The sequence below is a fragment of the Monodon monoceros genome, unplaced genomic scaffold (genome assembly GCF_005190385.1).
Source record: "Monodon monoceros isolate NGI ecotype Baffin Bay Population unplaced genomic scaffold, NGI_Narwhal_1 Super_Scaffold_1, whole genome shotgun sequence".
In the NCBI taxonomy this organism is placed as follows: Eukaryota; Metazoa; Chordata; class Mammalia; order Artiodactyla; family Monodontidae; genus Monodon; species Monodon monoceros.
The window spans coordinates 62,256,261-62,269,600 of NW_021703765.1; the positions used below are offsets into that span (position 1 = coordinate 62,256,261).

At 50.3% G+C, this 13,340-nt stretch overlaps 1 protein-coding gene across 10 annotated transcripts in view; it reads right to left on the reverse strand.

Moving 5' to 3' along the window:
• Positions 1 to 3,464: 3,464 nt before the first annotated feature.
• The window catches only part of UPB1 (beta-ureidopropionase 1), a 32,290-nt gene continuing 22,414 nt past the window's right edge, over positions 3,465 to 13,340 (reverse strand). For 2 of the 10 annotated variants that reach the window (XM_029226788.1, XM_029226743.1), the window contains 5 exons: positions 12,618 to 12,699; positions 11,660 to 11,702; positions 10,377 to 10,531; positions 7,545 to 8,403; positions 3,471 to 4,241 (listed from right to left, as the gene is read on the reverse strand). In XM_029226788.1, the coding sequence (XP_029082621.1) occupies positions 8,320 to 8,403; positions 10,377 to 10,531; positions 11,660 to 11,702; positions 12,618 to 12,699 (364 nt within the window). In that variant the 3' untranslated portion in view covers positions 3,471 to 4,241; positions 7,545 to 8,319. Of the gene's footprint in view, positions 4,242 to 6,373; positions 8,404 to 10,376; positions 10,532 to 11,659; positions 11,703 to 12,617; positions 12,700 to 13,340 lie in introns of those variants that run through there. The other 8 variants (XM_029226796.1, XM_029226803.1, XM_029226736.1 and 5 more) reach the window with 7 other exon arrangements.

Genomic DNA, 13,340 nt, shown 5'->3' on the forward strand with positions numbered 1-13,340 from the left:
GAGAAGTTCTATATGACGGGGTGCCCTGGTCAGATCAGCTTGGCAAACATCGCATGCTGCCCCCGCCCAGAGATTTAGGATGTGCAGAAAAGACTCTGCGGCAGGGTGACCCCGTTCATTTAGGGTTTCCCCAAACTGCTTTGCCACAGAGTTTGTTTCTGTGGAACACTGGTATTCTGTGAAACATGCCCATCCTTGGGTAACCACTGGTCTAGTCCAGTGGGGAGACTGCAGCCCAGAGAGGGGAGTGACTGGCCCGAGGTCATCGTTCAAAGAGTTATGGACAGAGCTTGACCCAAACCCATCATTGCTGCTTTCCCAACCCTTGGCCCAGGTCACGGTCAGAAGCAGACCAGTGGCCCTGCAGGAGTGAGCCGTGCCAGCACAGCCAGGAACTGAACTCTGAGTTCTGGAGCCAGAGCTGGGCTGCACTGGTCCCGGGGGTCCTGTCTCCAGGTAGGGAGCCTGGCGTGTGGCCCCAACGCTCTGGAGGAGCACAGATCCTGTTCTCCTCTGACTAACCTCCGTCCAACCTGCCCCAGCTGCAGTATCCAGGGACCCACATCATGGATTTCCCCTGGCCCGAGGGACACCTCAGCTTTACCTGAAAAAACTGGCAGCTGATCCTCCAGGGGGACTTACATCCCCAACTCCTTCTATCAAAGCAAAGCCACTGGCTCTATGGTGACCTCAAGTTCCCCCAAATGCCTGGGTCTTATTCACCAATGGGTCGACTAAGCTGAAATCCAGTGGTGTCCACTGGCTGCTCTGCCGTTTACCCTCAGCAGCACGGCCCAGAACCAGAAATGGATGTGAGTCCTCTGCTCAGTGCGGGAATCCCAGGCCATTCTCATGCACTAGGCCAATCCTCCACTTGGTAAACCCTGATGTGTTTTTACTGGCTCTTGGGCTGTTGTTGGGTCTGCCACCCCGCAAACTTCAAACTGTCTAGATCACTCATGTGGATGCCCAAGCCTGTTCTCTGATGCGACCAACTGGGATAAGGCTGGTGATTGCACCCCTGTGCCACCTGATTGCCACCTGGATTCATCACTGGGCTGGGTATGACAACACACCCACCACCTTGGACCTGGCGCAAAGGAAAAATGGTTTCTGATGTGGAGGCCACCACTGCATGCTGGAGTTGTGATTCCTGCCAAGGGCTGGCCCATTTCTCTTGCAGGGAAGGAGGTCACCTTGCCCACCTTGCCCGGGCAGCACACCTCCAACTCCATCATACCTCCCACCTGCTCTCGGGGCTATTCATGGTGACTCATCACGGTTGACACTTTCTAGGGTTATGGAGTTGCTGTTCCGTTCCAATCAGCCAACTCTGGGCACACCGTTGTGGCCCTTGAAACTAATCTGTGTGGTGTTTTTGGCTTTTGGGGCCATTTGCAGTCTGACAAGGTGTACCTTTCATCACAAAAGCTAATCAACAATGAGCAGAAGTCAAGATATGCTGTGGACCCTCCACACTCCCTGCCATCCAACCACAGGGATCTGGAAGCATTCAACACTGGAATGCCTCCTCAAAAATCAACACAAAAAGGTTTCTGGCTCTACTTCCCTCACTGCCTCCTGGTCCACACACTTTTGTAAAGCATTTTGGTCATTGAACGCACCTGTCCCTAGAAAAGCCACTTCCTGAGGGCATCTGGATGAAAGTGGTAAGAAGGTCATAAGGACCTATTTTGAAATTTGGGGATTCAGACTTGACTATTCCTGGACACCTTGCTTCTTTCTTTCCCCTGAGAGCAGCTCTGGGCTGGCCTGGTTGGCACATTTTCTAGGTGAAAGCCAAGCCAAAAGGGGGCCTAGGGATTCAAACTTGATTCTGGTTCAGCCACTTTGATTCTCTTGATGGACTGGCATGGTCTCAGATCACAAGGACCGCAACCACTTGGGTGAGGACATTGCTCGAGGAGAACCCCTACGGCGGCCCATGCGGGACAAAGTGGGGAATATATTGGGTCTCTCTGCATTTTATAAAAATGTCCTTTTCTTCTTGTACCTGACCCTTCCAAACAAAAGGTTTTGGTCTGAGAAGGAGAAAACTGGGGGAAAAAATTTAACAGGTGACATTTTAGCTACTGGAGTTTAGCTATGCTGATTTTGGAGGGGGAGAAGCAACTCTGGCCCCTAGGTAGGAAACACCTTAGATCCCAGGAGATAGGTAGAGAGATGCATTAATCACGAATGATCTTTGCCTTTCATAATTGCCTCTGGAGCCTTCCAAAAAAATGCCCTGGTGCAGTTCTCCCAAACTTCTGCAAGCACCTTAAATGTAACAGGGTTTGCCCTCTTCCTGACCAGATGGTTTTGACTACAGTGTGATTCCTGTTAACCTCACCAGAAGTCCATTGGAAATGCAGGGGATGTGGTTGGCTCCTGTATCTTCCAGGAAAAACTCCTGCAGTACCACCAGATGCCTTCCCAACCCCCATTCCCATAGAACTCACTCAGTCACCCTGTGGGGAAGAAGAATGCCACCCAGCTGGCGGCATGGGCAAACAGAATAGATTGGATGACTGCCCTCAGGCAGTCCTTCCAAACACAAGGACCAGACTCAATTATTCAAACTCAACTGGGAACCCAAAGGCCTACCAGCTGGCCAGGAGGCCACACTAGAAGCATTATCAACCTCTGTCTTGACGGATGGAGGTCCCTCTTGGGGGACCCCAACACTTGTAAATAACACTTTCTTTCTAGGGGCACCATGTGTGCCCTGATGACTGTACTTGTGTGGATGCCATGCATGAACTCACCAACCTCCCTGAACAGTGTCTTGCATCTTTATGGTGGTTATAACAGACCTTCAAGTGTTTGTTTTGGTTTGGTTTGGTTTTTTTTTTTGTGACTGCGCCGTGGCTTGCAGGATCTTAGTTCCCTGACCAGGGATCGAACCTGGGCCCTAGGCATTGAGTGCACAGAGTCCTAACCACTGGACCGCCAGGGAATTCCCCCTTCAAGTGTTTAAACAAATACCACCAGTAGGTTGGGTAGCCCACAGACAACTGTGGAGACCTCACTGAAATGAGGCTATCCTGAGTTACCCTGGGGAGCTTGCTGGACCGATAACTGACCCATTATTTAGGTGGACTCTGTGGGTAGGTATCCCTGTGATGGTAGTCATTGATTAGAAACAGTGATGCACAATTTGTCCCTGACTGTAGCTAAAGTGACCAGTGATACCATCTTGGCCCTGGAAGTCATTCAGGTCAGTGTCAACTTACTGGCCAGAGTGGGTACGAATGATAAACTTGCCTAGGCTTCTTCCTTGTGGGCCAAAGCGACGACTGGGCAATACCTGCCATTCTTGGATTAATGACCTAGGTTAAGTGGAGAGGTCAGTATTTGAGAAAGCCATTTGACTTTTTCTAAGATAGACCTTGATGGTTTATGGGATTTGTCCAGCCTGTTGGGTCGAGGACCCAGGGGTGGGGGGCGGGTGGGGGAGGTGGGAGTGAGGTTAATACTGCAGGTGGGACTCATTCTGCTCCTTGAAGTGCTGTGGGTGAAATTAATTAAATGCCCAGAGACAAACTGAATTGATTTAGTCCAGCTTCTCTTGATCAGATTAATGAGAGCAACTGTTGGCGTGGTACACTCATGGGGATGTTGCCAGAAGTCAAGATGGTGTAGAAATGAGGGGTGGACATTTTTGGAAGTTATCGTTGTGGGTCTCTCACATTTCTCAAATTTTTGCATGACTTGCGAGCTAAAGCCATGAATGCCTTTGTCCCAGACTATTTTTCAAGGATGTCTGCCGAGCCAACAGCCTTGTAAGATATAGTTCTCCCTCCAGAGCAAAGCACAGGTGTTCTTGCGACCTTGGTAGAGAGGGGCAGCGTCTGTCTTTAGAACAAGGAGCAGACATACTTTACCGTCCAGTATAAAAGAGTCAAATTCTCTAAGCTCTCATCTCTCTTTTTCCCTTTCTCTCCTTCATGCAACTCACTGTGTGTGTAGGAGTCACTTGGCCCTCTTTGTGTTGTCTTGTGGGAATTGGGGCTCAGGGAACTCCTGCAAGAAAATGCTGGTCCTCTGGCTGCTGCTATTGTTGTAACGAAGTCCTTTGTCTCTGATCCAGGAGTGTTGTATCTTTTGCGGAGCATCCATGAAACTGAGGTCAGCTAACTCATCAGCTTGCACGTAGGGTAAGATGTCAGATTCTTCCCAGTTCTCGACAAGACGTTCATGCTTTTCAACACAGTGAATTCCATTTCTTGGGACCTATCCTAAAGAAAACAATAGAAATAAGACTAATTTAGCCATGAAAGTATTCATACCAGCATCATTTGTAACAGCAATGAATAAATACATACATACATACCTTAATGTCTAATGTAGGGGAATAATTAAATAGGGGGCTATCTACATGTCGAACACTATGCAGCTGGTAAAGTGTTTAAAAACAATTTTTTTTTTTATGGTGAAGGAAAATGTTCACATTACATTGAGAAACAGAAGGGAACACCACAAAATTATATGGACATTATGATCCCAATTATGTTAAAATAGGCATAGTCCATAAAATAGGACTGGAAAGAAATATGCCAAAATGTTAGCTATGATCTATCTCTGGGTTGGAGGACTAGAGATGAGTTTTTTCTCCCTTCTCTGTATTTTTCCTTATCTTCTAAATTTTCTATAAAATATTTGCTCACTACAATCCGAAGAAAAAAGCCGATTTCTCTTTTGAATACCACAGTTCCCAGCCATGAGATCCTCTGCCCAGGGTCCCAGCTGAACCAGCGTGCCTTCCTTTGCTCTACAGAATTTCCCCAGGGGCCTGCTGTGCACCTGGAGCTGGGGACAGGAGAAACAAGAGCAGAAGCGAAGCCCTCAGCCTGCACCATGCAGACATCTGCATTCCAGGGCCCATGACTCGTCGTGGACTGAGGCGTGTGACCAGGAACGACTTCCCAGCACAATCATTTAATGGGTGTTGTTGGTTTTTTTGTTTTTTTAAATAATAACTAGCATTTATTGAGCTCTTACAAAGTGCCAGACTATTCTGAGTGCTTTACATCCTCATAACAAATCTATTAGGTAAATACTACTAATTTTTTTTTTTTTTGGCCGCATTGCATGGCTTGTGGGATCTCAGTTACCCAACCAGGTATTGAACCTGCGCCTTCGGCAGTGAAAGCGCCGAGTCCTAACCACTGGACCACCAGGGAATTTCCTGTAGTTTTCATTGTAGAAGTCTTTCACCTCCTTGGTTAATTCCTAAGTGTTTCTTTTTGATGCTATTCTAAGTGGAATTGTTTTCTTAATTTCCTTTTCAAATTGTTTAGTGTATAGAAATACAATGGATTTTTGTGTGTTGCTTTTGTGTCTTGTTGCTTTGCTAAATTCATTTATTAGTTCTAATACATTTTTTTTTTCTAATACTCTTTTGGTATGAAATCTTTAGGGTTTTCTACATACAGGATGTCACCTACAAACATGATTTTACTTCTTTCAAATTGGGATATGCTTATTTATTTATTTAATTGCTCTGGCTATAACTTCCAACACTATGTTGAATAGAAGTGCAAAAAGTGGGCATTGAGTCTTTCACCATTAACTATGCATGATGTTAACTGTGGGTTTTTCATATATGGTCTCTGTTATGTAGTTTACTTCTATTCCGTGTTGAGTGTTTTATTCCGAGTTATGTTGAGTGTTTTTTTTAATCATGAAAGGGTTTTCAATTTTGTGAAATGCTCTTCCTACATCAATTAAGTTGATCATCTGAGATTTTAATGTGGCATATTACATTGATTTTTGTATTTTGGACCATCCTCGCATTCTGGGAATGAATCCCACTTGGTCAGGGTGTATAATTCTTTTAACATGCTGCTGATTTCAGTTTGCTAGTATTTTGTTGAGGGTATTTGCATCAATATTCAAAGGGATATTGGTCTGTAGTTTTGTTTTCTTGTAGCATCTTTGTCTGGCTTGGGTGTCAGGGTAATGTTGGCCTTACAGAATGAGTTAAGAAGTGCTCCCTCCTCTTCAGTTTTTTGGAAAAATGTGAGAAGAATTGGTGTTCTTCTTTGAATGTTTGGTAGAACTCATCACTGAAGCCTTCAGGTCCCAGGCTTTTCTTTTTGTTGCGAGGGTTTTGATTACTCCTTCAGTCTCCTTACTAGTTATAGGTCTATTCAGATTTTCTATTTCTTTGTGACTCAGTCTTTTTTTAATAAATTTATTTTATTTATTTATTTTTGGCTGCATTGGGTCTTCATTGCTGTGCGTGGGCTTTCTCTAGTTGCGGTGAGTGGGGGTGCATGGGCTTCTCATTGCGGCGGATTCTCTTGTTGCGGAGCACGGGCTCTAGTCGTGTGGGCTTCAGTAGTTGTGGCACGCAGTCTCAGTAGTTGTGGCACACAAGCTTAGTTGCTCCGTGGCATGTGGGATCTTCCCTAATCAGGGCTTGAACCCATTTCCCCTGCATTGGCAGGCGGATTCTTAACAACTGTGCCACCAGGGAAGCTCCTGTGACTCAGACTTGATAGGTTTTGTATTTCTAGGTATTTGTCCATTTCATCTAGGGTATCCAACTTGTTGGCGTACAATTATGTTGGTTCGCAACCTCAGGAGTTCCCCAGGTGAAATTTAAAACTGGCCCCTGCTCTCGGAGGGCAAGAGACCAAAGAAAGAAGCAGCCACTCCAGATTGGCAGGTGGCAGTTTTAATAAAAGGACTTACATAGGAAGCTTGTCTTGGGCGGCTGCAAGATGAGATCTCTGCCACCTGCCAGTCAGAATCTTAAGAGTTTACACAGACGCCTTAATGGGGTTCAGTCACTAAATACAGTCCAGATGGGCTCAATAACACACCACTCTCTCAAGGCTGCATCACTGATGTCACTCCTAATGTAGGAACTGTGGGCAGAATGGACATTCCAAGGACACGGAAGAGGGTAAGAGCCTCCAATTGCCCAGGTCCAGCTCACAGCTCATCAGTGCCTTTAAATCCAATCGAATTAGAGAAGAATTCCAGGAATCCTAGAACCAACACAGAAGACTCATCCTTGAGATTCTGTTCCTCTAGAAACAGTTCCAATACCAGAACCTATATCAGTCGGGGTCCACCAAGGAAAGAGAAACAGGAGAATTCCCTGGTGGTCCAGTGGTTAGGACTCTGAGCTTTCACTGCCGAGGGCGCGGGTTCAGTCCCTGGTCAGGGAACTAAGATCCCGCAAGCTGTGAGGCATGGCCAAAAAAAAAAAAAAGAAAAAGAAGCAGAAACGGTACGACACATATTAAGGAATTCATTGCAAGGAATTGATTTCAGTGACTGACTGTGGGGTCTGGATGGACAAGCCTGAAATGTGGAGAGCAGGCTGTCAGGAAGGGCAGACTGGAATGCTTGGGCCTGGGCTGAGGCTGCTGTACACACGCGAATCCCTGAATCCCTTCCTCATCCGGGAATCTCAGCCCTGCTCTCAGGGCCTTTTGACGGATTAAATCAGGCCTACCCAGATTATCTAGGATAATCTCACTTGCTTGGTTAACTGGCTATGGGCTTTAATCACATTGACTAAATACCTTCACAGCAACACCCAGATTAGCGTCTGATTGAGTAAGTGGAGACTATAGCCAAGATGACTCTTCCAATGACTTTCCCCCTGCCCGCAGCCACCAGGCGCCTCAGTGACTCTGGTCAGCCTCACCTCCCTCTAGTGCATACACTCCCACGCTGACCCTCGAATTGCTGCCAGTCTAAACGGAGAAGCGGAGAAACTCAGGACTGGGGCCTCCCACCTGTGTAACTTCAAACCAACCTGCACAATGGGTGCCTGGGAATGTCTTTATTTATTTTTTAAACATTTATTTATTTATTTATTTTGGCTGTGCCGGGTCTTCGTTGTGGCACATGGGATCTTTTTAGTTGCAGCATGCGGGCCTCTTAGTTGCAGCATGCATGTGGGATCTAGTTCCCTGACCAGGGATTGAACCCGGGCCCCCTGCATTGGGAGTCTTAGCCACAGGACAACCAGGGAAGTCCCTGGGATTGTCTTTAATTGAATTTCTAAAATTCACTCAACAAAGTTTAATCATTTCAAAGTGAACAATTCAGTGGATTTGGTACATTCACAATGTTGTATAGCCATCACCTCTATCCAGTCCCAAAACATTTTCATCACCACAGAAGGAAACCTGGTACTCATTCGACCCTCCCCACCCAGGCACTTTAAAACCAATCTGGGCAGCAGTGCTGTCAGGGCATCAAGCAGGGAGAATTTGGACACTAGAGCCCAGAGCCCTGGCTGATCTGCTGTGGGCAGAGGTGCCCTCCTTGGCGGGCAGCGGCTGAAGCCTGTTACTCTTTCACAATCTTGGGGCTGTAGTTGGGTTGGACAGCTTCGGCAAGCTCCCGTGCATACATCTCGTATCTGCCTGTCATCTGAAAGCGAAACACAGACTTTAGAGGTTCCCGATTCATAACCGCCCTCATTTGCTCGCCACCACCTGCTGCCACTGGAGGGCAGCCATGGGACAGAAATGCGTTAGGAAGGCTGGTTGACAGGACAGTCTCAGAGTATAATATAGAGGCACAATCCCCGTGTAACCTTTTGGCAACGATTCCGGGGCTGTGGCGAAGATCACGGATGCCGGTGATGACTCACACCCCTTAGCCCCTCCTGCTGAAAGAACTCTGTGATCTTCGGCCAGAAGGTGTGGTGGCTCCAAGTCAGGAGGGAGGAGGGCTTGACCTGCTCCCGGTCACGAGCCAGGAGTGGAGTTGCCGGGATTCGCACCCTGGTCCCCTGGCTCTGGAGGCCCATCCATTCCACATGGCATCTCATCATGGACACAGACAGAGGCTGGGGGTGGGGCCGGAAAGCCCACCCAGGGTGCTCACACCCCAGCATTCCCTCCCTCCCTCCCTCCTTTCCAAAGCCTTGACGGGAACTCATGCCCATCACCATAGCTTGGGAAGGCTTCTGCTTTCAAAAAGTTACTAATGAGGGCTTCCCTGGTGGCGCAGTGGTTGAGAGTCCGCGTGCCGATGCAGGGGACATGGGTTCGTGCCCCGGTCCGGGAAGATCCCACATGCCGCGGAGCGGCTGGGCCCGTGAGCCATGGCCGCTGAGCCTGCGTGTCCGGAGCCTGTGCTCCGCAACAGGAGAGGCCACAACAGTGAGAGGCCCGCGTACCGCAAAAAAAATAAATAAATAAAATAAAAATAAAAAGTTACTAATGAGAAACCATTCTGTTTATTGGTTCCAACTTCTAATTTGTGTGGAATCCTGCATTAACCTAAGCTTCCGGAGGAGGAGAGATAGGCCAGGAGACTTTTATGTGGGCAGTGCCTTCTCTGTCCAATGAGAACTTGGGACTCAGGAAACATGCCCAAGGACCCACCCTCACATAAACAGGGGAGTCAGGCCTAAAGCCCACATCTGGCTGGATCCGAAGTCCTGGTCCCTTCCAGACATGCTGGGCAAAGTCATTCTGTCCTGACAATGCGATGTTCATTTGTGTGTATGATTTTCTTTCTTTTTTTAATTTAATTTTTTTATACAGTATGTTCTTATTAGTTATCTATTTTATACATATTAGTGTATGTATGTCAATCCCAATCTCCCAATTCATCCCACCCCCGCCCCCGCCCACCCCCCCGCCTCTTTCCCACCTTGGTGTGCATATGTTTGTTCTCTACATCTGATGATTTTCTTATAAGTGGGCGCAGAGTTGGTGGAAATACTGCTAGACACTAACACAGCGAACTCCATCTGTGTCCTTGATGAGATGCCATATTTTGCAGGGGGGGGGTTCCAGGCTGCAAGCACCCTACCCCAGGAGGTGGGCACTTATACTCTGTGGTGTCACAGGGTATTGGTCTCCAAGGCCACCTGGGGCCTTCGAGTTCAGCCTCTTGTTTTACAAATGGGAGTACTGAGGCTGGGAGCAGAAGGGGCTTGCAAGGCAGTGGCAGAGCCAGGCCTGGATCCCATTTCTCTGCTTGACCCACTTCCCTCCATTGTCAAGGCCTAGACTTGGGGCATGGCCACAGGCAGAGCCAGACATCCACATTTACCTTGTGATAAGTGCAAATGCCTGGAAAGGAAAAAAGGATTAGCGAGGCCAATCCACTCTATTCTCTGGACAAATGAAATTGAGATTAATTTGCTTGAAGGTGCCCAGAATCTAAATCAGATGAGCAGAGAATTTATTGAGGCCAGCTGCCTGGGCATCGTTTGACCCAGTGGTTCCTCCCCTGAGCACTGGCCCTGGCCTTCAAGGAGGCAGACACCAGGCCTTCTGCTCAACTCATAGCCTCACGCGGCTGTCCCTGAGGCCCACAGCAGCCGCGGTTCCCAGGGCTGGGGGCAGGACGGGCCCACGCGGAGAAGCAGGGGACTCAGAACCCACCTTGAAGCCCCAGATGTCATTCACCTGCCGGCAGAGGTTGAGGTCGAGCTCGGTGACCAGCAGCCCATCCCGGTTGCGGGAGAGCCCGGGGGTCCGGCTGCCATCAGGGGCCGCCACGTAGCTTGAGCCATAAAAGTAGCCGAAGTCCCGGTGAGCTGTGAAGGAGCAAAGGCAAGGCCCCGGTGAGCTCAGGCAGACATGGGTGGACTCGGCAGGGGGACAGGTGCACCAAGAGACTCCCAGGACAAAGGGTCCCCACCTCCCTTCCCAGTGGACCTGCCTCCCTCCTTGTGCCTGGAGGCCCAGCAAGTGGCTGCATGTCACCCTCAGAGCCCTCACCTCTGCCCCAGGAACCTTTTACAGGTCACCCTAGTAGAGGTATTGGCTTCCGGCTCCAGCATCAGCCACCATAGCCCAAGGGAGTTGCATGGCTCTGCAGGGCTTCCTGTGGTGGCTCCGCACGGTGAGCTGGCAGCTCTGCCCTCGCCAGCCGTGCCAGCTGTCACCCTCACCCTCCCTCCACACCTCGGTCCCCTCACCAGTAAAGAAGGGTAACAGCCACCCTGAAGGTGTGTAGGGAGCATGTGGGCGCAGTGCAGGGCCCAGCTGGCCTCACTTTCCTGCAGGGAGCTAAGTGAGACTAGAGACTCATGAGGTCTCCAAGGCCTCACGTTGGGGGGGATGTGGAGCCCTTTCAGGAAATGCTTTTCTGGGAGACAGACCCCCTCAGCACCCCCTGCTTCCCAGGGCAGGAACCATGAACGAGTTCAGACACCTCCTCGGTGAGGGGGCAGCCCCCCTCCCACATTCCAGGCTAGAGAGGTGAGGCGGTGGGGTGGTGGCAGATTCCTAGCAGAGGTGAGGTGAGACCTGCCCTCAGATCAAAACAAGCTGTGGATTCTAGGAACCCAAGGCAGCCATGCTGGGCTCTGGGGCATTTGTACAGCTGGGGAGTGAGGGGTGTGGACGAGGACAAAGGGAGGGGGGAGTGAGGTCTGTGGGGTGGATGATGCACCCCTATTTCAGGGCGCTCACAAAGGGCTCCCCCACACCTCAGTCCATCTTCACCCTAGTCCCAGGGGAGGGATGGAGTCTGATCCGATCTCTACTCCATCCTCATCCGGGGAATGAGGTGGTCACAGGCCCAGGAATGCCGATCCACATGGGAACACAGCTGTGCAGACACAGTCTGTGGGGTAGACCCTGCCCGGAAGCGGCAGATGGGGAAGGAACAGTGAGGCCCACCCTTCATATGCAGTCCCACGGAAAGTCACGGGACATACCTTTCTTGCCATCCCCAGAGGTGAACTCGTTCGGAAAGAACTCCTGGGAAATAAAACCAAGGTAAGACACACCTATAGGGGGCGCTGCTGGGTTGTTCATCAACGTCAGGCTGGGGTGAGGGAGTTAGGAGTTAAAGTGATGTGGACCAGCCTGAACTTAACCGGTCCCTGCTGAGTCCCAGCCCCAGGCCAGCAGGCGGCCAGCGGGGCATCTGACTAGCCAGGGGAAGACCCGGATTTTGCCATCTGCTGGGAGAAGAGAAAGTCATTGCAGAGAGTGGTTCCCAGGGCCGTGGAGGGCGTCTGAGGCTCGCCTGCTGGAGTCATAAAGTCCAGCCTGGGGTCTGCGGAGGCAGCGGGGGGCAGGGGGTGTCTGCTCGTGGCTCTCAATATCTTCCAGAAGCCTAATGGAAACTGCGTATCCAGCAGGGACAGGGATGCGCGGGCTAATTAAAACACCGAGTTTCTTTACGTTGTCAGAAATTAGACCGACTTAGTGTTCTCTCAGACGATCAGATGCTCTGATTAGAGTTTGACAACCGATTAGTAAGAATGAGGAAGAGGATGTGTTTTGCAATAAATACATGGCGTTTGTAGTCAGAATCCTTTGGTGCATGAGGTCAAGGGTGGGTGGGGAGAAATTGGGTACTTGGTGGTACTGAGGTGAGAGCCTTTCAAAATGGTTTCAGCTAAAGACAAAACAGACAAAAACAGGGGAGGGACAGTGCTTTCTTTCAAAGTGACAGAAGCCAGTCTGCCCCCTGCTGGGACCCTAGCATGTGGGGTGTGCCTGCATGCAGAGAGGAGGTGTAACAACAGGTGTCCCCAGCAGGGCCACAGCAACAGCAGTTCTTTCCCTTGTGGCTTTTGCTGCTCTGAAGAGGCTGGGCCCCGCTGGCAGGCAGGTTTCGCAGCAGCTGCAGGAGGGCTCTCTGGAGGTCAGGCCTCGGGCACTTACCTCGCCTACCCGGTTGATGGCGCAGGTGAAGCAGTGATTGGCGATGGCTGCGTTTCTGGCCTCGATTGGCCACAGGGACTCACTGTGAGAGCAGAAGGAGAAGAACCAGGTTGCCGACTTCCCAGCCAGGCTCAGAGGATGCTCGGCCCGGAGCTGCAGCCCGGGTGCCAGCCTTCCAGGCCTGCAGTGGAGATGGCCAGGAGACTCACTGCATCCGTGGGTGACCCCAAACCCACAAACAGGCCAGCTCGTCCCCGGCTCAAGCCAAAGTGGCCTTTTGGAGAGGGCCCAACGCAGCAGAAGCAGCCCTGGATCAAAGCCTCACCCTGACTCAGTTTCCTTTTCTGAAACTTCCTCAGAGACCATGCAGATGAAGCTTCTGAAGGCGGGGTGGGGGTGGGAGGCTGTGTGGCAGGAACCCCTTAACTGCTGCTTCTCACTCGTTCCCTCCTCCCAGGTGGGGGTCAGGAACCCACCTCCCAGGCTGGTAAATGTCAGAAGGGAGCTGGGGCCCTGTGGCTTGTGTGTAACGTGTCCCCCAATCCCTACCCTGCTGTGCTGCCTTGCAAAGCAGTCTCTACAGGGGGAGATTTCAGGCCTAGCAAACAGTACACCTGAAAGGAATTTAGGTTGTAGGTGGGCATCGCCTCCCCTGTGCTGGCTCCCATTTCCCAGTGCCCCCCATCTCCCTCTTCTGAACCCCGAGTCTCGCAGCCGAGGCCC